The sequence below is a fragment of the Tasmannia lanceolata genome, unplaced genomic scaffold (genome assembly GCF_043159265.1).
Source record: "Tasmannia lanceolata isolate RefF3 unplaced genomic scaffold, GAP_Taslan_0.1 ptg000008l, whole genome shotgun sequence".
Classification (NCBI taxonomy): Eukaryota; Viridiplantae; Streptophyta; class Magnoliopsida; order Canellales; family Winteraceae; genus Tasmannia; species Tasmannia lanceolata.
In genome coordinates, this window is record NW_027518685.1 from 18,013,462 (window position 1) to 18,037,734 (window position 24,273).

The 24,273-nt window shown below is 37.9% G+C and overlaps 1 protein-coding gene across 1 annotated transcript in view; it reads right to left on the reverse strand.

The window, feature by feature from the left end:
* The window catches only part of LOC143884649 (protein CHROMATIN REMODELING 4-like), a 30,236-nt gene extending 7,755 nt beyond the window's left edge, over positions 1-22,481 (reverse strand). Inside the window, exons 1-8 of the mRNA XM_077388326.1 lie at positions 21,918-22,481; positions 17,259-17,597; positions 12,248-12,349; positions 11,490-12,140; positions 9,987-10,094; positions 6,859-9,405; positions 4,006-4,157; positions 406-520 (exon numbers count right to left, since the gene is read on the reverse strand). Of these exons, the coding sequence (XP_077244441.1) occupies positions 406-520; positions 4,006-4,157; positions 6,859-9,405; positions 9,987-10,094; positions 11,490-12,140; positions 12,248-12,349; positions 17,259-17,504 (3,921 nt within the window). The 5' untranslated portion in view covers positions 17,505-17,597; positions 21,918-22,481. The remainder of the gene's footprint in view (positions 1-405; positions 521-4,005; positions 4,158-6,858; positions 9,406-9,986; positions 10,095-11,489; positions 12,141-12,247; positions 12,350-17,258; positions 17,598-21,917) is intronic.
* Positions 22,482-24,273: the final 1,792 nt, after the last annotated feature.

Consider the following 24,273-nt stretch of genomic DNA (forward strand, 5'->3'; position numbering starts at 1 on the left):
GGAAATGAACAACTCATTCTTAAAAACAAAAGAAATATTTAATGAACCAAATTGAACCACTCAAAACATAATAAATACTTTACACGTAACATGGCACATAGTGAATAAAATCTCAATGAAAAATTGACCTTGCATTCTCAACTATCGCATCACACAAAGCCCTTCTCCAAGACCAAAACATATGAACGTACAGAGATAGTTTTGAATAAAAAAAAGGTTACAAATTCAAAGCATTATATACATCAATACTAAAAGAAGCATGTTATACATCAAAACTAAAAGATAACTCCACCACAACAGAAACCTGTTCTCCATAATCATTTTTTAGTGTACAAACTAGTAGTGTAACTGACAGACTTTCGAAAAGTGATAATATGGTCTAGCTTAGAGAGAGAGAAGCAATACGTCACTCAGAGTGTCACTTGGGTGGAGAGCAAATGCTTCCTTATAAGAAATAACCTTTCTCAAGCGCTTCCCTCGACCAAGAGCTGCTTCTTCCTCACTTTGATATTTCTCCCACCTACAATGAAATATAACAAAAAAAAAAAACCCTTAATCCTATCAATATCAAAATAAAAAAAGTGCTTGTTTTAGAATTTTGATTCACCACCTTCATGTTCACTAAAATAATATATATACATATGATAGTATTTATGTTAGAATTTTATGCTCACCAAAATATATATATATATATATATATATATATGAGAGAACATTTCCTACACACTTGTGTAGGTAAGTTACCTACATACTACCTTAAAATACAGTGGGGGCCCACATTGTTTGGGTGATCCAAACAATTCATTTGAATGGTCCTCACATAGATAGGGTGTCCACAAAAAATCAGATCCATAGGATCATCCCAACCCTACGATTTGTGGAGGTAAAATGGGCATGTATAAACCTTCACAAATTAGTCCATTTTTTGCCTCCATAGTTTGAATGGTTAGGATGATCCTATGGATCTGATTTTTTGTGGACACCCTATCTATGTGAGGACCATTCAAATGAATGGTTTGGATCACCCAAACAATGTGGGCCCCCACTGTATTTTAAGGTAGTGTGTAGGTAACTTACCTACACAAGTGTGTAGGAAATGTTCTCTCTCTCTCTCTCTCTCTCTCTCTCTCTCTCTCTCTCTCTCTCTATATATATATATATATATATATATATATATTGAATGGTCAAGAATTCATTAAATAAAGGAGACCGAGATGGTCAAATACAAAGAAGAGAGGAAGAAAAAAAAAGATACAAAAACCCTAATAAACAAACACTGCCAAAAAAGTAAGATAAAGGAGGTAGAAAGTCATATTGCTCTAGAACCTCCAACTGAACCCCCTCCTAGCTAAACCATCCGCTGGCCCGTTGACCGATCTTCTAACATGATGATAAAAAAATAGAAGAATTGCCGACTATATCATGAATTTCCTCAAAATACTAAGTGAAGCGCCAGGGATAGGTTTTAGAACCACATAACCACCAGATAGCAATAATGGAGTCACCCTCCACCACCACTTAATTAAGCTATTCTCCTTCCAAGAGTTTAAGACCATGGAAAGCAGCCCTAACCTCTGCCTCAGTAGAGTCGGCTACCCCCAAAGGACAAGCAAAATCCCACCTCATGCTACCCGGGTCGTCTCTTAGAACACGGAACACCCCTAATTCATGCCGAGCTAGGGTTACCAAAACTAGACCCGTCAAAGTTAAATTTTAAATGACCTTGGGGCGACAACTCCCAATCATGAGCAATCAAAGGCCGCAATTCAGACCTTAGGCAGATCTCCCTCCATCCATGCCACAAATCAAAGGCAAACAAAGCCTAAAGCTCGGGATAGTTCTAACCCAAGCAATAGTTAAAGCGTTAAAGCGATTGCATTGAGAATAAGGAAAAGATGACTTTTCAAATAACCCTTGAATATCCTTTCATTTCTCTCCTTCCAGATGACCCATAAAGTAGCAAGGAAGGAAACATACCACAAGATCTTACCTGTTTTGCTCCAAGGAGCCAACAGCCAACAGTCAAAAAGATCAATAAGATGACAAGGGAACACCCAAAACAAACCGAATCTCCTTAATAGGCCACACCACACTTCCCAACCAAACTTTACAGTGCAGTAACAGATGATCCACTGATTCTCCCGCCTTTAGACAGAGACAACAGTGGTCCATGATCCACATCTTGTGCTTACGCAAGAAATCTATTGTCTGAATACGCTCTAGTAGTGCAGCCCAGCCGAAAGCGCCAACCCTGGGAGGAGCTCGAAACTTCCATACTCTAGCCAGGATGGAGACAGCATGATACAACACAAGGTGAAGATAGAAGGACTTGACGGAAAACTCCCCCGAAGAGTCTCAGATCCATACCCCTTTTTCAGAACAAGATCTTTTAATGTAGCATCACTCTAATAGGTCAAAAAGTCTAGCCAGCGACTGCAACTCTCTATCCAAGAAATTTCTTCAGAAGCTAGGTAACCATACAACCCGATCCTCCCTTCTTTCAAAGGCGTCCTTGACTAATCCCTCATTGGAAGCAGAGACTATAAACAAATCAGGGAAGAGATCTTTCAAAGGGGAAGATGAACACCATTTATCAAGCCAAAATCTCACCCTATCCCAGAGCGAACTCTGAATTAGACACCTTCCTGAAAAGAATGATTGAAATGCAAGACATCACGCCATACTGAAACCTTGGATACCCAAACTCGTTCAGGGATTCCCAATGCCCAACATCATAACCATATTTACTCACAATTACTTTTGCCCGGAGCTGGTCCCTTTCTTCCCCAAAACGCCAAAGCCATTTGCCAGAAGGTCTGGTTAACTTCTTTAATCCTCCTTATTCCTAAACCTCCCGCTCTAAAAGGCTTGCAGACTATCTCTCATTTTAAAAGAGGGATCCCTTTCTTTTCCTCTGAAACTCCCCATAAAAACCGTCTTTGAATTTGTTCCAGCCTCTTTATAGTACTCACAAGACATTTAAATAGCGAGAGTTGATAAATGGGAATGTTAGCCAGGACCGCCTTTATGAGGGTTAATCTGCCACCCCTTGATAACATATTCCTCTTCCATGTGTCTAATCTTTTTTCCACTCTCTCCACTATCGCTTCCTAGCTCGCTTTTTTTTTTTGTCTCCCCGCCCCCATAGGAAGCCCAAGATATGAAGATGGCAATCGGTCTATCTGGCATCCCATGACCACCGCCAAATCAACTAGAACATTCTCCTCCATATGAAGGCCAAAAAATTATATATATATGGAAATGATATCTGTGCCAAGTGTTTTGATAAACATGCGCTCCAATTGTTTGTCGTCTAGCATTTAAACGGTTTTAAGCGCTTTTTGAGAACCGTAATATCCTCTAACATCCCTTTAAATACTACACGCCAAACAAGTGGAGCGCATGTTTATCAAAAACACTTGGTGCGTATATCATTTCCCTACAGACGCGCGCGCCCACACACTTAAATGTATCATGCAAGAACATTCTTTTCATTGGTGCTCTTCTCCCACAAAGGGCAATTCCACTCCTATGGGCCAAAAGAAAACACATAAGAGCCACTCTAACTTAGCCTGGAAGTTGTGTATTAGGCATTAACAGGCCTGTGACATCAATACTCCAGCATATCCTTCACAATCATGGGATCCCAAACATTGAGAACGAATAATATGCAAATATCTATATCTAGATAAACACGGTAAAGAGAAAATATACATAATTACTGCATAAATATGTGCTGGTTAAACAATGTAAAACAAGGTAAGGTAGTCCCATTATCAAAACATGGTCGTATGGATATCAGTAGCCTATAAGTGTTTATGTATATGTATATGAGCATGCACATGTACATGTATATGAACTTTCTTTTATCGGGTAGTATCATCTATATTCAATAGCAGAATAGTTGTAGCTGTGAGAAACAAATAAAAGTAACAAATGCAAATCTATATTAACACAATGCAGTGAAACAACTGAAAGAAATATGACTGAGAATTAACTTCACACCTCACACGCAAAAGTCGGTCCCATTCATTTTCTTCAGTTCTGCTAATCATAGGATCCTCTTTCTTTTCAGAACTTTGAGCACATACATTATTACTAGGGAGCATTTCAGATCCTCCCTGTTCTTCAGTTGGTTCATCATTCCATTCCACTGCCTGATTGAACAGAGGATTAAAAAAGAATTTATAACATGGACAAACATAAAATAAAGATTGGTTTTATAAGTTCATGCCAAGCTCACTGATTTAGTCTCCATGCAAATGAATAAGAATAAAAAAAGAGAAGGATGGTATATATCAACCATTATGCAACAATAAGAAAAAGCACTTAAACATCATGCGTACAAAAGACATGGTTATGTTTCCTTGTGATTACAAGAGATACAGAACAATGTGAAACAGAGCTGCTAATGTAAAAGCTAGGAGTAAATTGCAAAAAAAAAACTAATCCAAGAACCAAAAACAAGAAACCATATCTTACAGTAATGCAAGTATTTAATTGTAAAGCTTTGGAATGCTACAGGATACTCATCATCGTGATTGAGTGCACTGAGTGTGCAATGAATGGTTGAGCCGAGACAACACAAAAATTAACTATCAACACCAAAACGTGAAAAAACAATGGATTTAATGACAGTTATCGACGTAAAATTTGTCTAAAGCAAATGGATTTATTGACAATTTGCTCCTATCTTGTGTACTGTTTTTCGAACTGGTACGCTTCGGACGAAACTGGACAAAATCACTCTCTTTTTGGAAATTTAAAGATGCAATTTTTTTTTGCCATTTTTTGCTCATTATTACGGCGGCTTTATAGCCATTCTATGAGTATTTTGTGTCCTTTTGCTCTCCAAACAAATGAAGTCTATAAAACCCTATATAATCCCCCATTTTCTACATTTCTTCAACACTTTAATCCTTCTCAAATCCTTTAGTCATCTTTTGTCACTTTATTTGATTTATTTGTAACATTTTTTTGTTTTTCTTCTACTTCTGAAGGGCATTTCTTCACTTTCGAAGGGTGATTTTGTAATTACAAATCATTCTAATTCCACACGAATGGGAGATTTGGAAGAGGAGTATTTTCTTGCTTCAAAATGGCGTATTCGAAAGAGAGTAGTATAAAGTATTTTGTGTACATTTTGGGTTTTATTTACATTCTTTTTTATTTCTTTTAATTGTATTTCATTTTCACCACAGGATATAGGTTGGCACCAAGTAGAAATGATTGGTGTTTACTGCTGCGGATGACGAAGATGGGAATGACAATCTTGATAACGATGCTTACGGAGCAATTGGTGGTGATGAAGAGGGGAACCATTCAATTAAGCATGATGATCCAGTTTATGACGGTCCCTAGGAGGTGACTTATGTCTGAGAGATGAAATAATTTAATATTCATTTTTGTTTGTAATATTTATTATTGGCATTTACCATTTTATATGATTAAAGTTTTAAGTTCCATACATTCATCGATGAATTGAAATAAATTTGATGTTTTAAGTAATAAATGTGTCTTTTTGTTAAATTTGGTTGGAATAATATTTTCTAACATTTTTTAATTTTTTAAATTTTTTACTGTTTAAAAACAAAATCTCTAGTTGTAGCATCTTTTCCGAAATGAAACACTGAAAAGATGAAAGATCGAAACGTCTCATCTCACTGACCAAAGCAAAATTGACAACTACAAAATTGACAACTACGATTTGTACAGATTAATCCATCATATTTCTTTTATTTGTTGCAATTACACTAGTTGTGCCCTGCTTTTCCTAATTTTTCCTATAAATGTGTCACATTGTAAACGGGACAGCGATAATAATAGCAAACAACACTAACCAGTGGTTGATTGACAGGTAGGTACACTTAAAACATAAGAATAAAGGAATATTTGACATTAAATCCTTACTGAGGATATTGGATGGCATTATTCATGCATGGGTCTAGGTTGGATCCAATTAGAATATGGCCAATTTGATCTATGGTAACACTCTGAGATAATTAACCAACATGCACCTCTAAAAAGGTGCAATGGATTCGATTGTAATCCTATTTTTGGTTTCTTCATGCACATCCATTTCCATGTCAGTGTCTGTGATTATAACATATATGTAGATCAGAATTATTGTCGTTGTCAAGAGTTCTACTTAATGTCAGACCTATTCGGCTATTCCTAACCCAGCCATTGTGGAAGAGTTGTTTTGTAAATGCAATGTTGATGCCACAATGGCTATTAGAGTTGTTGCCGATGCATCTGCTGTTGAGAAAGCAATTGAGACAAAGCTGAGAAATTAATTATATTGAAAAAAAAAGAAGACTTGTTGGCTTGTTTACCCCAATTAGACGCTTGTAGAAACGTAGGGCTTCACCAAATTGGAGAAATGGTTGAAAGCAAGGCAGTCATATCAGCTACTAGAAACTTATGAATAATGAAAAGTAATCTAAAATAGTCCCCTATGATGCTAATCAGTAGATGTATCCCAGCCCTCAAAAGTAGTAGCCACTTTGCTAATTGATAAGGTGAAGTTCACTCAGACGTCATATATGAATAGAATCCTAGACAGAAAAGTTCTTAACTAATTTAGATTCACATAACCATGAGGCTTAAATTTTTCAACTATTTATTTATGTCATATGTGATGTTAGAAAAGGGGACTAAAGTTCCAAATGGTTGCTTTAACAGATGAATCACAAGGCGTTGTCGGAAAACCCAAGTTTATTAACTCATGTATATCAAAGCAGTCCAATATGTGGTGCATTTAAGCAAGAAAAAATATTAATGATAAAGTATATAAACAAGCCTGAGGAAATTAGCACCAATGAATAGTGAATAACATAGGGAAGTGATAGAATTCACCTTTACTGAGCCAAGCATATTCTCCAAATCTCCTTCAGAACTTTCAGAGGATCCCAACTGTAGGTTTGAACGGTCAAGCAATTTTAAAACTGCATTCTCATCCCATACAATCTTACTGGAGCCCTCTGTACATCTATCTTTGTACACATCTCCAAGGCCACCACCCCTCCGCCTTTGCTTGTGCTCCATCTCCGCAGCCACCTCAGTTTTGTTTGTAGAGTTGTCATTCGGATCTTTTCCCACCACGTCAACACAATCACTGAAAAGTTCCTCCGTTCCCCAACGTAGGATGTCCTCCACTTCTTTTTGTGAATCAGATTTGTTTACAAAGAGTTGATCAAGCATCAATTTCTTCTTGGCATGTTGCAATATGCGTTCCTCAACACTTGCACGTACAACAAGCCTGTACACCAGGAGTCTTTTCGACTGCCCAATCCGGTGTGCACGGTTCATTGCTTGAATATCTGCATGTGGGTTGAAATCAGAATCATAAATAATCACAGTGTCGGCAGTCGCCAGATTAATCCCAAGGCCACATGAGCGTGTGGACAGTAGGAAGACAAAGCGGGCCCGGTCCTGGTTGAATCGCGCAATTGCAGCTTGACGGTCGGCCACTGACACTGACCCATCCACTCTTTCGAATGATTTGGGACCAAATTCTATAGCGAGGTAATCCTCTAGGATATCAAGAAGCTTTGTCATCTGTGAAAATATAAGGACACGATGGCCTTCCTTATTTAATATCTTAAGCATAGAGTGCAACAAAGTCAGCTTTGCTGACGCCTTTATACGCATTTCTTGGAGGAACTCCACTGACCCAGAATCTGGTTCAGTTCCTGGTATGAGATATGGATGATTGCAGACTTTTCGAAGTTGCATCACAATATTTAACATTGACTGTTGGGGAACACCTTTTCCTATGTTCCGTAATATTTGATAGTTTTTTGTAAGCAGTGCACGGTAGTACTCTGCCTGGATGGAAGACAACTCAACAGGGACCATGCGTTCAGTCTTAGGGGGAATATTTTGCATAGCATCCTTTTTAAGCCTTCGAAGCATATGAGGTGAAACAAGCTTTTTTAGTTCCTCCACTTTTTCCGCAGTCGTAAGGTCATTAAAGTTCTCTTCAAATGCTGACAGAGATGGGAATGAGACTGGCTGCAAGAAATTTAGTAAGTTATACATTTCACCTATATTATTCTGCAGAGGGGTACCAGTCAAAAGCACACGGTGTTGGAAAGAAAATGTGTTGAGCAAACCAAACAGTCTACTTCCTGAGTTCTTCAGACGATGTCCCTCGTCAACCACAAGAACCTCCCAGGGAACACCACGCAAATGAGAGGAGTCGGCAAGAACCATCTCATAAGTAGTCAAGAGGACATTAAATTTGTATGATTTAGTTCTCTCCTGCAACCCATGGTGGTCACTAGCATGCCACTCATATTGACGAATTACCGATCTTGCTTTTGCACTCCCATGATACTCCACCACATTCAAATGAGGAGCCCACAATGCGAACTCCGCAAGCCAATTAGGCATTGTGGAAAGGGGAACCAGGACCAGACAAGGTAACCTTGCTTTAAACTCGAAATATAGCGACGAAAGGAAAGCACATGCAGAGATAGTTTTTCCCAACCCCATCTCATCAGCAAGGATTACATTGTTTGATTTATGCCAGCATTTACGCAACCAGTTTAATGCTTCTAACTGATGTGGAAACAATAAACCTCCTTTAAGCTCTTTAGGCTGCTCTATCAGAGAAACTATCTCGCTCTGTTGACGATCAGCTTTATTCCTCGGCAAATCATCCCTGGCAGCATCTTTCTCAAGTGTTTGGTGCTCGAACTCCTCGAATTCAGCAATTAAATGTGGAGATTTTTCGATGACGGGTTCATCTAATCTTTCCCACGTGCACTCATTGTAAGGGAGACCACACCATTTAACTAAAGCTTCACTTTTACCGTCCTCAGAATCACGAACAGCAATAACACGCTCGGGTTGGCTCCACAGTTCCTGGCAAATATTTATCGCACCAGTACCATGCTTTGCCTTATAATTCTCATATTTTCTCTTCGCTTGAATTTTCAGCTGGGTCTCAGAAACCCAACTGTTATGAAGATGAGACTGTCCAACCCACTTCACTAAATACTCAAATGAAGAATTTTGTCGGTCCGTTGACATGGCAGCCACCTCCCCAATGCACTCTTTAGTTAAAAGTGCTTCACCAGTACAAATTTTATCTACTCCAGAGTCATCCTCTATACATTTTTCTTCATAAAGCTCATTCATGGTAATATGGCATCCCTCATCTAGGATATTTTCACTATTGTTCACATCCACAGCTCTACTACCAGGAGGAGGGTCCTCTGATAGTCTGTTGTTAGTATCTGGAATACGTAAATCATGAGAAGACGGAACAGTTGCAGACCTTGAAGAGTTATTCTCGGAACCGGCATTTTCTGGGGTACTTGCAATTTTGGTGAGCCGTATGTGAGTTGAAAATTTTGCATCACTACTTTGCAGTCGACACCCAAGGATGCGATCAACCTTTTAAGCAGGAGAAACTGTGTAAGCACTACGGCAGTGATTGTGAAAAACAGATGTAACACAATTTCGAACACCGAAGAGCAATCTCTCATAAGTGTAACTTTGAGAGATGATCCTTACTAAAAACCCATATCCAAGACAGAACCATGCTCACATGAAAGTGTAATCTCTCATAAGTGTAACTTTGAGAGATGGTCCTTACTAAAAACCCATATCCGAGACAGAACCATGTTCACAAAAGTACACCAGGAATATCATTGTCAGCGTGGTTTAAAATTTTGGCCAAAATCTGAAATTTCGGATTTCGGCAAGGGCTGACACTGAAAGTACAAAGACTTCGGTGTCGGACCTGATTTCAGCCGAAATTTCAAAATTGTCTGAAATTTCAGAATTTTCGAAATTTCGGTAATTTCAATCTTTTTTATTTTTTCTAAAATTTTTGGGTTACAAAATTTCGGCCAAAATTTTTGGAACAGGGCTGATTTTTTTTTTTAATTACCGAATTTCGGTATTTCAGCCGAAATTGGCCGAAACCGACACCGAAACTGAAATTTTAAACCTTGATTGTCAGGGTCACTTACCTGTTGGATTTCATCTGCAACCTTTTCTACACCTGTTAATGTTTTATCCAAGTCAACCCTTAGCTCCTCTAACCCATGTGATGAATGTGATGTTTTCTCAGGAAGTCTCTGCATTCAGCATGTATGAATCAATACATGATTAATTTACAATACAAGCAACAAAGAAAAAAAAATGTTAAAGCACAGCATCAAAACAGGAATGTACAGATATCATGTCTATGGAATAGCAAGGCAACAAAAACAACACTCAGTGTTGCGATGCGATAAAAATGCCAGTGAAAGCAAAATATCATGTAAAAAACCAAAACCAGAAAAAATGGAAGCAAACAATGTATGTAACAATAGCAACTAGTTGAGGTATTACCATTTTATTTCACATAAGAACAAGTATTTAGCTCTTATATGGATAGGTTGGCAAGCAAATAGAATAAACAACGCAGGAAGAGTGGGAATAAAAAGAACGCATCCACATATCAATAATGATCTCAACCACATATAAGATGCTCCACTAGTTACTTCAAGAAGCTGAGAAACAATACTTTGACACAATGTTGAGTGATGATACTGTGACCAGAAAAGAAAAGTCACCAGAATGCATGATTGAATACAAAAAATAACCTTTATGAGCTTCAACATGAGGTACATAGCTGTAGAAAACTTACGAAACAAACAAAATCCACTCTCTCTCTCTCTCTCTCTCTCTCTCTCTCTCTCTCTCTCTCTCTCTCTCTCTATATATATATATATATATATATATATATATGGGCAGATTATTATTTTTAGAACCACTAATTATGAAAATCATGAAAAGTACTTCTAACCTATGATTTGTGGACACGGACACGAGTGTCGCCTGTCGACATGGACACGGAGTGTCGGACACGGCAAACTTTCAAGATTTAGAAACGGAGACACAGCTAAAATAGAAAGTACATATAGTCATCATTTGTGGACACGGATACATGTGTCGAGTTTTGAAATAGATACAGGGTATCTGACATGGCAACCCCTAAAACTCTAGAAATAGTGGCACACTAATACACGTACATACATATAAACTTTAAAAGTTATTGACACTTTTAGCAGTACAATTAAAAGTATCTAAAGGAGTGTCGACACGTGTGGACACGGGTGTCATGTCTCCGACACGACACGTGGGTCTGCAATAAATTCAAAGTGTCAGCTAAATCATAGCTTCTAACATTATATATATATATATATATATATATATATATATATATATATATAGATGCATTGATTCTGTGTGATTTCTTTGTTTTTAACAACGTTTCTCAAGAAACGATGAGTTGGCAATACTTATGCACCTAATTCACAAGTTCAAAGTTCAACCACATGTTAAAGATTACAAAGCTAGCATATCAAAATCCAAATCCAGATTTTCCGGATCAAAAAATTGGAATCTGAATTCTGAAATCCAGCAAAACTAATCAATGGTGAAATATGGACTATTAACTCCCAAAAAGGATAAAGAATGAAAGTAACCTCATTATGTTCCTGAGATTCCAAAGTTTGAATTCCAGCATCCTCTTTCAATATAGATACAGACATCTGTTTAACTGAACTACGCTTTTGGCGGGATCCAGTAATTTTAGGACATGCAGACAATCCCTTGGTCCCACGCTTGAAAGAAGTGGTCACAACACATTTTCCCTTAACAGCCCTAGACTTCTTCTTTTCTCCTCTGTTTGCTTTTTGCCTCCTCTTTCTATCTTTTTGAGCAGAATGGTCCAATGGAGGAATAGATTTATTTTGAGTAGATCCATTGGAACACAGGCCGTCGGGCTTTCTTTCAGAAGGCTCGCCAATGAGATCTGACTCCCTGATTTTCTTCTCAATGTCAATATCCCCACACATTGACATGCTTTCAGTGGGTCTACCATCAAATGGGCGGGTTGAGTTCACGCCACAAGATACACTCATTTGAGAAGAGTCTGGATTTTTCCCAGAAGATGAACCCGTATGAGTGAAGGCTTGCTTTCCTTTGCTAGATGATCTAGACCTAATTCCATTCTCAGATTTTTCAGCAACTTTAATTCTTGCACGTCTTGAAATCGCATCTGCATGGTTTATGTGTTTGACCGATTCCTTTTGCTCGCAACAACTTGGGCATTGCCAGTTCCCAGGAGGAGTGCGCTTCAAGTAAATGGAATAAAAAAGAAATTAGATTTGCTAAGTGGAATCTTTAGATAGATTTTAAGATATTATAATATGGAGAAATGTGTTGGATGAAAATTATGTACCTTGAGGGGTGGATTAAGACACTGGAGATGATAGGTTCGTGGACAGCTATCACAACAGAGCAAGTTTCCACCAAGATCACAGATTACACATTCGAAGTAATACTGCAAGAAAAAAAAACAGCGATGAATCAAATGTTAAATGTGGCCATTAATGTATATTAAAAAATAAGAGTGAAATGTAGAAGAGCAAAGCAACCTTATCAATACTCACCCTTAAAATGAAGAAAATAAATAAGTAGGAAACGGTGAAACTAATATTACCTCAAAACTAAAGCAAAAGCATCCTTATAAATAGTTCCCCTTACAAATTCAAAGAGCACAGCAACCTTATCAATAGTTCCCTTTAAAATGTAGGATATGAACAAAGTAGGAAAATGTGAAACTATTATTAGCTCAAAACTAGACGAAAAGCAACAGTATCCATCCAATATATTTCAGAAGGAATACTTCATTCCAATTGACAAGGTGTGCCTTCCCAAATAAGGGATCATTGTCCCATAAAAAATCCTTTGAATATGCTTGATCTTGGCAATAACTAATGAGACAAGGCGGAATAAGGAGAAGTATACTGAAATGTTAGATAGGGAAGGTTTTAATATAGTGATATGGTTGGGAAAGGAAACATATCTTCCCGTCTAATTTTCAATCTTAGATTTTAACCTTTAAATCCCTAGGCCCTAGTATGAGATCATCGGTTAAGGATTTTACCCATTCCATCTTGCCAAGTGTAGTTTTATTAATGGAAACCAAGCTTGAATCAGCATCCCTTGTTGAGATTCACTTTGCAGGGTGGTGAAAGGATGGCCAAATCGAAGAACTGTCGCCCTTTATCAGAAAATCCCCAATGTTTGTCAGCCATAGGTTGCCGAAAGTCAAACCATCGAAATTCAATTTCAATTTCCCTGGAAGGGGAGGGGCTCCCACCTATGTCAGGAGACCTCCTAGAAGCATCTACTCGTTCTAAATTCCTTCCGATCTATAGAATGAAAACACCAAGATTCCTCCGTAGGAAGGTTCGTCAGCCACCGTATTGCCACCAAGAAAATTTGCCTTTGTGAACTACGAACACCCTTAGAGCTGCCGTGACAACTCTCATGCATCTTTCATTGGTCTATTTAAATCGTGTCCTAATGTGCTTGCATGCTATTCGGTCAATTTGCATTTGGTGGCATAAATCGAATGATAATAAGAGGCTTGATTGCTTATGGAATATTATGTTTCCTTCAACAATTTAGCTACTATGGACAATAGAACTAATCGGATTTTTAATAATAAATTTAACTCGTTTGGTAACGTCATAATTTATGGATCAGCTTTAAGCCCTTATCTTTTTACGCTAGTTATGGATGAGCTTACGGAGGGTATCCAAGATGAGGTGTCGTGGTGTATGTTATTTGCAGATGACATAGTATTAATCGATGAAACAAAAGTAGGAGTAAATGCTAAATTAGAGTTATGGAGAACTACTTTGGAATCTAAAGGTTTTAGACTGAGTAGGACTAAGAAAGAATATATGGAATGCAACTCTAGCAATGTAAGGAGGAAGGACGAGGACGTAGTAAATATGACTGGACAAGAGGTACCTAAGAGAGATATCTTTCGCTATCTTGGTTCAATTCTACATAAGGAAGGGGAGATTGAAGAGGATGTTAACCATAGAATAAGAGCAGGTTGGTTGAAGTGGAAGCTTGCCTCAGGAGTTCTGTGCGACCGTAAAATCCCTACCAAGTTGAAGGGAAAGTTCTATAAGACAGCTGTGGAGCCGGCCATGTTGTACGGCTCAGAATGTTGGGCCACCAAGAAGCAGCATGTGCATAAGATGAGTGTAGCGGAGATGCGAATGCTTAGATGGATGTGCGGCCACAGAAGGTTAGATAAAATAAAAATGAAGACATTCGTAAAAAGGTGGGGGTGGCACCAATTGAGGAGAAGATGAGAGAACACCGCTTAAGATGGTTTGGACATATCCAACGTAGGCCTTTGGATGCTCCGGTGAGAAGAGGCGACTCGTGCCAAATTGATGGAGTAAGAAGAAGTAGGGGTAGACCGAAAACAACTTGGGTATAATCAGTGAGGAAAGACTTGATAGCTAGGAACATAACAGAGAACATGACCTTGGATAGGATAGAATGGAAGAAAATGATCCACGTAGAAGAACCCAAATAGAACCAGGATTAGAGTCGGGTAGATTCCTTTTACCTTCTTCATGAATTTTTCTAAAGGATTCATTGAGCCGACCCCAACTAGTTTGGGACAAAGGCTTTGTTGTGTTGAGTTGAGTTGAGTTTAACGTCATAATTTGGATTATTGTTAAGATCTCTAAGAGTATTTCAAAAGTGAAATGCTTGGTTGTTTCTATTTGAGACATTATTGGTGATTAGATTCAAATTAGTGGAGTCCCCCTCTCCCTCTTTTCAGGCCTCTTAAGATTTAGGCCCCGCAGCTGAAGGTTGACTAAAGTTGAAATTTGGCATTAGTAGTAAGCTTCTTAATAGAAGTGACACATGAGTCTATGGTTGGACCTCCAAAGTTATGGATAGAAGACGATTCTCTCAATACTATTCGTTGGCTTCAGAAGGGTTCTGATGCCCCATGGAGATTTAGATTTTAGACATTTATTTAGAGAGATCCACAATATCTTGAGGGAGATGGAGTGCCATTTCTCCCATATCCATAGAGAAGGCAACACCTTGGCCAATGGCATTACAAATTATGGTGTTTCCTACACTAGTCTAAGGATTAGGCATGACAAGCTCGTTTTGTAGTGTACTTGCGTATTCTTTTGGTTTTGCTTCTTCCAACTGCCTTGGGTGGTCATGCTCGTTTTGCCATATTGTAATTACCTTGAGATGGTGATGCTGCGGAAGATAAAGTTAGGGTTGTCTTGAGCAGTGTCAATCTGGTCTCTCAGGTTGGAGCTTCAAAGTTGCGGATAGAAGGCGATTCTCTTAATACGATTCATCGGCATTAGAAGGATTCCGATCCCCCATGGACTTTTAGACGTTTAGTTAGATAGATCCACAATATCTTGAGGAAGGTGAAGTGCCATTTCTCTCATATCGATAGAGAAGGCAACGCCTTGACCAAATTGTCTCGCAAATTATGGCATTTCCTGCCCTATTTAAAGGACATGACATGACGTGCGCCTTTGTAGTGTCCTGGTGTTTTGTTTTGGTTTGGGTTGTTCCAACTGCCTTGGGTTGTCTATCTTTGCTTGCCTTTTGAAACTTTGGACTGTATTTTGTTGCCTCTGCCTTTTGTATTGTGTTTGTGTTGGTTTATGCTACACAGACTCGCTTTCCCTTTGATATAATCCCACTTGTTTAAAAAAATATCAACATGCCAAGCAGGCACTTTTGCAATTGATCTGACATCTGGGCAGTTGAAATCTATATAATAAATAAATGCTCCTAGGTTTTATCTCCTATAACAAAATTAGGAACACCCTCCTTAGATGAGAAATGAGGAATGACGCCCATGACAGTGTCAATGAAGAGATATGAACTCATGATGGGGAAGGGGTAAAGGAAGAGGGAAAAACCCCACTCTTGATCAAAAATTTTTAATCCCATGACAGAAAAAAGGGGAGGGAGAAACTTGGGTGATTATCTACATATCCCATCCTAAAAGGAAACAAAAGAACGTTCACTTTCCATCAATCTGAAAAAATAAACTACTTTTCTTTATGATTTGGTGCATCTTTTAACTTCATATGCTTTTATGTGCCACCTACATTTCACCCTTGTCATAAGCTCACTCCCGGTTCGAGTTCTTAATAACCTTCCTCAAAACTAAGGTTCAAATTTTGGGAGGATTTACCACAACCAAAACCGAAACATATGCTTTTATGTGCCCATGAGAGGGGATTTCTATATTTTGCACCTAATTGAATTGTGGGAATATGATAATCTCGTGCCCCCACTTCACCCTCGCCATAAGCTCCCTCCTGGTCCTAGCTTCTAAAATCTTTCCTCAAAACTAAGAAGGTTCAAAATTTAGGAGGATTTAGCACAGCCAAAACCAAACCATCCATACAATTAGTGGCTAGGAACATTTTTTTTCTGAATGGTATTAGTAGCTAGGAACATAGAAGCAACATCAGATGATTTAGGACAAATGAAACTAAAGAATGGAGGCAGATGATAGCAGTAACCGAAAATGGATTCTATCGGATGGGTTGCAAAAGTCACAAGGACAATACTATGAGCATATTAAGGGTTCTATGCTCCACCAAGCAAATCCAACAGAACCCCACCACTCACAGAGAACAAAGAAACGCTTAAAAAACATAGTGATGATTCACAGCATCAAATAAAAAGATGTTATTTAGTGAACAAGGAACCACATCAAATCACTTCAACTCGAAATCAGAAAGATCTAATGTCTACCAAAACAAAATAAAGACAGGAAGCACAATCACAATCCCAATAAATTGTAGGCAGAAATCTACTTGGCGATACGAGCTATTCACAATGAGATGTCCCCTTGTGAAACACACATTGATACACATCATGGCCACAACAACCTCCTATAAAAAAATAGTGGGGTAGACAGGATCCTTGAGGCAGCCTGAAATCATGATATGCTGACAACTTTCAAGGAAAATTAATTTACACTAAATATGTATTAACCTGACCGAATGAGTAGAGATAGATAAAGCTACAAAGAAAATGTCAACTTAAATACATACAAAGTGAAAAGAAACAAAAAATAGTAACACAAAAGATGATTGCAAAAAGATACAAGTATAGCAGGGAGATAAGCAGACATATATGATATGTCTAACACAACCACTACAGTGCAAAGCTACAACCATCCACACCATTTCATAAAATTTAGCAATTACTGAGAGTAGCATAGAACTGTTCCAGAAGAGGTAAGGGTATGCTAAATGTTCAGTATGCAGCTATTCCAGTTGGAAAAGCCTGAGTTTACTTTTTAAGGTCTCATTCAATCAGAAAAGCAAAGTGATACTGATAAGTGTGATTAGCATTTACAAGAAAGAGCTCACCCCATCATTTCCCTTTTTCTTGTGTGGAGATGGAGACACACTGAAGCCACCCTCAAGTGTTTGTTTAGCAGATGCATTGGTCCTTGGAGAATCTGAAGGACTAGAAATGCCCTCTTTTCTATTAGAAAGATCTGATCCACTAGGAAGCCGTTTTCGCTTGCGATAAGTGACCCAATTTCTATCAATTATCTTATCATGCACAGAACCATTTCCCCTCATCTTTGAATCCATGGTGCCTTCATTCATGACTAAAAACACTCAGACGCTTGACATTTGTCAATTATTTGGTCGAGGGATCCAAAGCTTCGAGTACCAAGACATGGCCTCCACATTCAATTCCTACAAGTTTAAATAGGATGCAATTGTGAAACAAGTTGAGACGCACTCAAGCAATAGAAAAATTGACTAATGCAACGTACAATAGAGTAAGAAGACCATGAATGAGATGTCAGTCCAAAATTAAAGGTTCAAAGAAAGGTTCTATTAAAAGCTCCAAGGAAGGCTTCTATTAAAAGCCTCTTATTTTACACTTTAGAATTTCAATTTATCCCCACTACTACTAAGAAAATAGATGGGGTCACAACTAAGGGAAGTAAATGACGCCCACACCGTCAACACCAGATTAAGCTTATCTTTTTTAATGGTCGATGATCCATCAATGTCAAAGTGATCAAGAACATTTAGAATCAACGGAATTTGTAAATGAAAGAAATTTACAAGTAAAACCCAACAATAATAATGGCCAAAACTTGATTGCAAGTATCACATTGTGCAATCTCCATCATTTATAACTAAATTTTAAACACCTTGCAGATGGCATGCAATGAAATCATTCTGATTGAACATTCAAGACCATTTGACTAGAGAACTTGAATCTGAAGCATTTCTCAGTTTTTCTTGGACATACAAAAGCAAGCCGTCAATTGACTCAATTGGACGGTTAGGCACGATTGAATCATGGTTTTAAATTTCGACCAAAATCCGAAATTTCGGATTTCGGTGAGGAACAAAACGAAATCATACCAAATTCGAAATTTCGGGAATTTTGTCAAAATTTAAAATAAAATAATATTTTTTTATTCCGTTAAAGAATTTCGAACGAAATTACCAAAATTTCGTCCCAAAAAATCCAGGATTTTATGCGCAATACCAGATTTCGCCCGAAATTTCAGGATTTCGGCTGAAATTTCTGTTTCGGATAAGTCCGAAATTTTAGCCTAAACCGAAATTTAAAACCATGGATTGAATATGCAATTTAAGGTCATGCCATGTCCAGGATTAGGACCGTAAAGGAAGGGTCCAGATAATGCTGATATCATGTGGGCCTTCATGAACTTCTCTTAGAAAGGCTTCCATGGTACCACTCCATATCATATAACATTTGAGGAAAGAAAAAGAAAAAAGACACAAGTATTGGAAACTATTAATACCTACAATTAAGTAAATCCATAGGCAAAAAGGTTAACCAGCTATCCGATTCATCTTTATGTTTCTAGCGTGATTATGTTCCCACATCAACTACCGGGTATGAAAAGTTTCAAGTTTCAACAAAGCATAACAGTCCCCAATAAAAAATAGATTGAGATGGAGAGAACTGGTGGAGGGATAATTTATGCAAAATAGCATCCAAAACTGATTTGGGACAATAAACCAATCTGGGAGAAAACCTAACCTCAGTTTTGTTACCTAATTTTTGCAACCATTTGTTAGATTCCAAAATCAATGAACCTCGCCTCAATTACTCAACCAGGCTTTCTACATTAGTTGTGGATTTTCCCACCCAGTTCAAGAAAGCCTTAAACCCTACAGCCAAGGTTGTGGATTACATTGATCGCAGTGGCCTCAATCTTTTGTCACTCCAGTTATTAGGGAAGGTCTAATAAAAATCAATGAATTCCTGCATCTAATGAATTCCTTGAAATTTCAAACAAAATCAAAAGAGTAAATAGTTTCCCAGTTCCCCACAGATATCCTTGATGAGATCAGATGGTCCCCTAAGAGCTTGGCGTGTTTCTCAGTCAGGCCATTTTAGTAATCATCCCTTGCCAGGTTGGAATCTAGTATCACGTTCATTTCAGGTTCAGACCCATCTCAGAGAGTTCTTGTGATCTAATCAAGGTGACTCCGGGCGACTGTCCGATGACTTCACGATTCCCACTTCTGACCATCCCGGGAGCCTTCGATTCCCACTTTCAATTCCTGTTTCGATTCTCGCTCTGGCAACCTGGGATTCGATAGATTGTGTATTTTCTGGTCATCCTAAGGACGGATGATATGTACATCCCTTGCTGTTGGACCTCCTCAATCTGACAATATTTCCTTTGATTGTTTAATATTATTGGTAATTTATCTGAATCTCTCGTATTAGTGGTTTTTGGATGTGGTGCCTAAGAAATTTTGTTGAAGGCTATGAAAGAAGGAAATGGACCTTGTTTTGTTTCCTCAAGAACAAAAAATTTACGTCTCAAGAAAAAATTATCAAATGTTCTTCAGGCCAAAAGTTTCCAAAATTGTCTAATAGTCTATCTTACAAGATTTTAGAAAAATATAATAGTCGAGTCTGAGGCATTGGTGTCCAAGAGAAGCAAGCAAATAAAACAGACAAAAAATTTATGTCTCAAGAAAAAATTATCAAATGTTCTTCAGGCCAAAAGTTTCCAAAATTGTCCAATATCCAATAGTCTATCTTACAAGATTTTAGAAAATTAAAATAGTTGAGTCTGAGGCAATGGTGTCCAAGAGAAGCAAGCAAATAAAACAGACAATTAAGATCTTTATGAGACCCGAAAAGTATAACTTTGGCCCCAAAATGAGAGAAATCAACACTTTTTTATAGGCAATTGGGAATAAGATGTTGCTAAAGAAGTGAAGCAATTCCAAAATGAAAACTCAGTTCTCAAAATGGTTGCAAAGCGTGTGCACTAAAAAATGAGTAACAAAAGCGTTTGAAAGTTTCTATGCGTCTATCAAAGGCAATAGAAGCTGACCCCAACTAGATTGGGCAAAAGCTTGGTTGAGTTGAGTTGAGTATCAAAGGCAATAGAATCTCACTGGGAAAAACTAAAGAGTCGAAAGTTTGCACTGAACACTTGATAAAACTTCTTTTTTCTCTTTCTGCTTAGAAACGCTTTAGAGGGAGTCTTCCTGATGTAAAAATTATTAATTTTTAACTTATGTTTCACACGTAGCATTATTTTTATTTTTTGAATGATTTCACACGTAACATTATTATGTAAATAAATTGTCAAATTTTAGCTCCACAATGATTGAAACATTTTATACACCAATCACCTGCTTCATATGAGAAGTCCTGGCATAGCATGTAATTATCTAATAGAATCAGAGATATAACCACCATAAGCTCCTAGGTGTTATACACATGGCATGTCCTGTTTTAATGTCTCTCTACAAATTGTAAATCCATCATTTGCTGTCTTGTTCTTATTTATGCATGCCATCTGTTAGCCAAAAAAAAAAAGCATACTTCTCATAACCTAAATATTTCTCTCAAGCAACTCGCTACCACTTGAAAAACAAAACACAAATTTTGTAGCCCACTAGAGCCCAGTGAACTGCTTAAAGAACCCAAGTATAACTGCTTAAAAATCTATGACACAGAATAAACTATGTCTGCAGTAGACAAAGTCCAAAGTAAGATAGCAACTATTTATCAGAAATATGGTGCAAACCACCAGCACCCACAAAATTTAGCTTGTATTGGGCTTCTAGTAGCACACCTCATAACATCCTTCTACTGAAACATTTGGTTGCTCTTGCAGAAACCACAGCTTCCAATGCCAAAGAGCTGATGAGTAATGCCTCAACTATTTTGATTATCACCCTAAACCCCTCACGTATGTATGTCAACACAAGCAAGTAATGACTCCCAAACCTAATTGCCGGTACTCGGCCAATGTCAATCCGCATTGCTCCTATCTCTGAACAAATTACTAAAACCCTATGCTCAGTATCAAACAACTGATAATTTTGAAATCTGGCCATTCTGGTTCATAAGTTAATGCACTACCAATACAGCTAAACACCAAATGGCTAATACCCAAAAAAAAACATATAGTTACTAAAATCCCAATATTGAGTAATTCAGACCCTTGGTTACAGCTTCCACTTCAAAAGGGCTAATGAGTAGTGTCTCAACTATTCTGATTATCACCCTAACCCACTAACTTATTCAACACAAGCAAGCGCCAGCTCCCAAACCTAATTTCTGGTACTACTAAGCGGATAAAATAGCGTATTTCTCTGATTTTCATGCAAATTAACCAAAACCCTATGCTCAGTATCAATCAACTGATAAGTTTGAATTACCATTAAAAAAAACTGATAAGTTTGAATTCTGTTCATTACATTTCTGGACTCCAGAAACTTCAATACCAATCCAATTAAACACCAAATGCCAACCAACATAAAACAGAAAAAACACCATCTTACAAACCAAAAACCCAAAACTCATGCATGCAATATCGACTAAACTAAACTAAACCCTAGTTAGACCAAACTCCAAAGCACCATTTCAGCAACTCAGAAACTTGCCCAAGAAAAACCAAGCAAAACCCAGAAAACAAAGAACAAAAAAAATCCAAGAAGAGAAAGAAAAGCTCTAGATTAAACAAGGAATAACAAAAAGATTGAAAAACAGACCTCGTTGAGATGAAATTAGGGCAAAAGAAGGCCAATTCTTGGTCCAAAACTGCAGAAAAACAGTGAGGAACAAGATCAACCTATTGGGAGAAAAGGGTCTGAAGGGCTTGTGAGAAGAGATTCGGAGATTGTGGTGAAGGCCAAGCAGAGGAGATTAGGGTTTATATAAAAAGGGAGACGAATATTATGAATAAATAGGGGAGAAGGGGAGGATGAATGTGACACGGATTTGCCGGGGTCGTAGGAGGATACACAGCCATCGAGGTGATGACATGGCACCAGGCTATTGTGGGTGCCCAATCCCAACAACCACTGGCAGAGTGCCACGTGGCAGCAGGAGAGGGGGGTTGCTCTAGGGATTGCATTTTGTCTCTCAAAAAGGAAAAAATAGACAGCAAAGAGAGAGTCAGAGAGATTGGAACTGGGTTACGATCTTTTGAACTGAAAAATCTGAGTGATTGTTGGGTTTTATGAGAAATGGGGGATTTAAGGGGTTTTTGTTTGCTTTTCTTTTTTCCTGTTTTTTATTGGTCTTTTTTTTCTCTCTCTTAACTCTCTCTCTCTCTCTCTAAATATGAATGTTTTGTGTGACATAGTAGTGGAGAGTGTATTTCATATTTTCAACTTTTTTTTTCTTGTAATAGAAGCAAAAAGTGTGCCCTTCATCTACGGCCACAAGTGATTTAATGACATGAATTTCAACAACAACTGCACTTTTTTATTATAAATAGTAGGAAAGTTGAACTCTCTCTCTCTCTCTCTCTTGAGTACTTGAGTACTTGAGCCAATGGCTACTCCTGATAGTTTGTTAGTCCCATAACTTAACTGAAATACCCCAACACCGAACTTGACAATCCCAAACACTTGTTGTTGACCTCTAATTGAATTCTTGTTTTGGTCTAGGAGTTCCCCATGAATTTCAGTTTATTGATGAATCTTGTAAGAAACAAGATCTAGCCTAGAGTTTGTGGGTTGATCGACTTGCAAAGAACCTACCCAATAAGTTCTTTTGGTCTCTTTTGTTTGGATGGCGATTTAAAGAATAGAAACCACAGACCTTAGGTAGATTTTGATGATCTTACACAATCAAGAACAAGAAATAAGAAATTGGTTTCAAGACAAGAGAGACTTAAGGAATTGGTTTCAGAAAGATTTGGATTTAGAAAATCCATTTTTCCTCAAGATTTTTGTGATCTTATCATGTTTAAAGAACCCAAATCACCAATAGGTCAAAGGAGTAATCAAGAGAGTGATTTGTGTCATTTTAATGAAGGAAAAACAAGGTTTTTCGGAGGGTTTTTGTGCAATGGAAAGAACCAAATCGCGCACAAAACTAAACCAGGAAAGGGTTCTCAATAGTCAACCGAGCACTGGTCCGTTGACTCTGAGAGTTGACTGAGCAGGGTCGGTCGAATACCCCTATGCACAGATTGAGTTGGTTTGCATATTTGGATTTCAACCTTATTCTGGGGTTTTAAGGATCGTAGAAACATGTTAATTACTCTAAAAGTATCAAGTTCTAAATTAGAGCAATTCGGATGTTAGGTGACTTCGGAGAACAAGTTTGAGATTTACACGGAGGAAGTTGATTACCTAAAGTTGTGGTACGTAACTTGTGATTCTATATGAGTGTTTTCTTGCATATAAATATGATTTGTATCCCATGTTAATGAACTAAAAGCCATGTTTCGAAATTGATATATTTTTGTTCCTTTGAAGGCATGTTTTAATGTGTAAAATCAAGGATCAAGTACTGTATTGTTGTTGTATTCTAGTTGCATGCAAATTTCAAGATGTTCATGTCTTGTAATATGTTTGATTTTGTTCCATGGAATCGTTGTGGGTCCAATGGGACCGTAAGGTGCTATATGCACGGAACCCTTGTATGGATATGATTATCGTATCCCTTCCTTTACTAGTAGGTGGGGGAAACTGGTGTGTAGTCACGAAAGATCAGCCTTAACCTCCGCCAATAGGGGCTGTGAAACTGGAGTTTATAACCTCGTCCAGAAGGGGCTGTGAAACTAGATTTGTAATATTTGCCAATAGGGGCTACGAAACTTGGTTGTGACTACGTTGGGCCGATCGACAACCTGTTGCCAGAAGAGGATGTGAACCTAGTGTTCTATTTGTTAGTATGTCACTATGGGAGGTGACAGTGGCCAAAGCTATAACTAATGGATTGTGGATTTGTTGGTTGTTTTGTATCATGATAACTCGTTGTTGTTTTCAAGTTAAATTCAATGTTGTTCTCATGTTTTACCATGATACAATGCATGTTTCCGAAGTAATTGTTGTATTTCAACCAGAAGCTCATGTTCATGATTTTGTCATTGTGTAGTTGATCCATCTTATA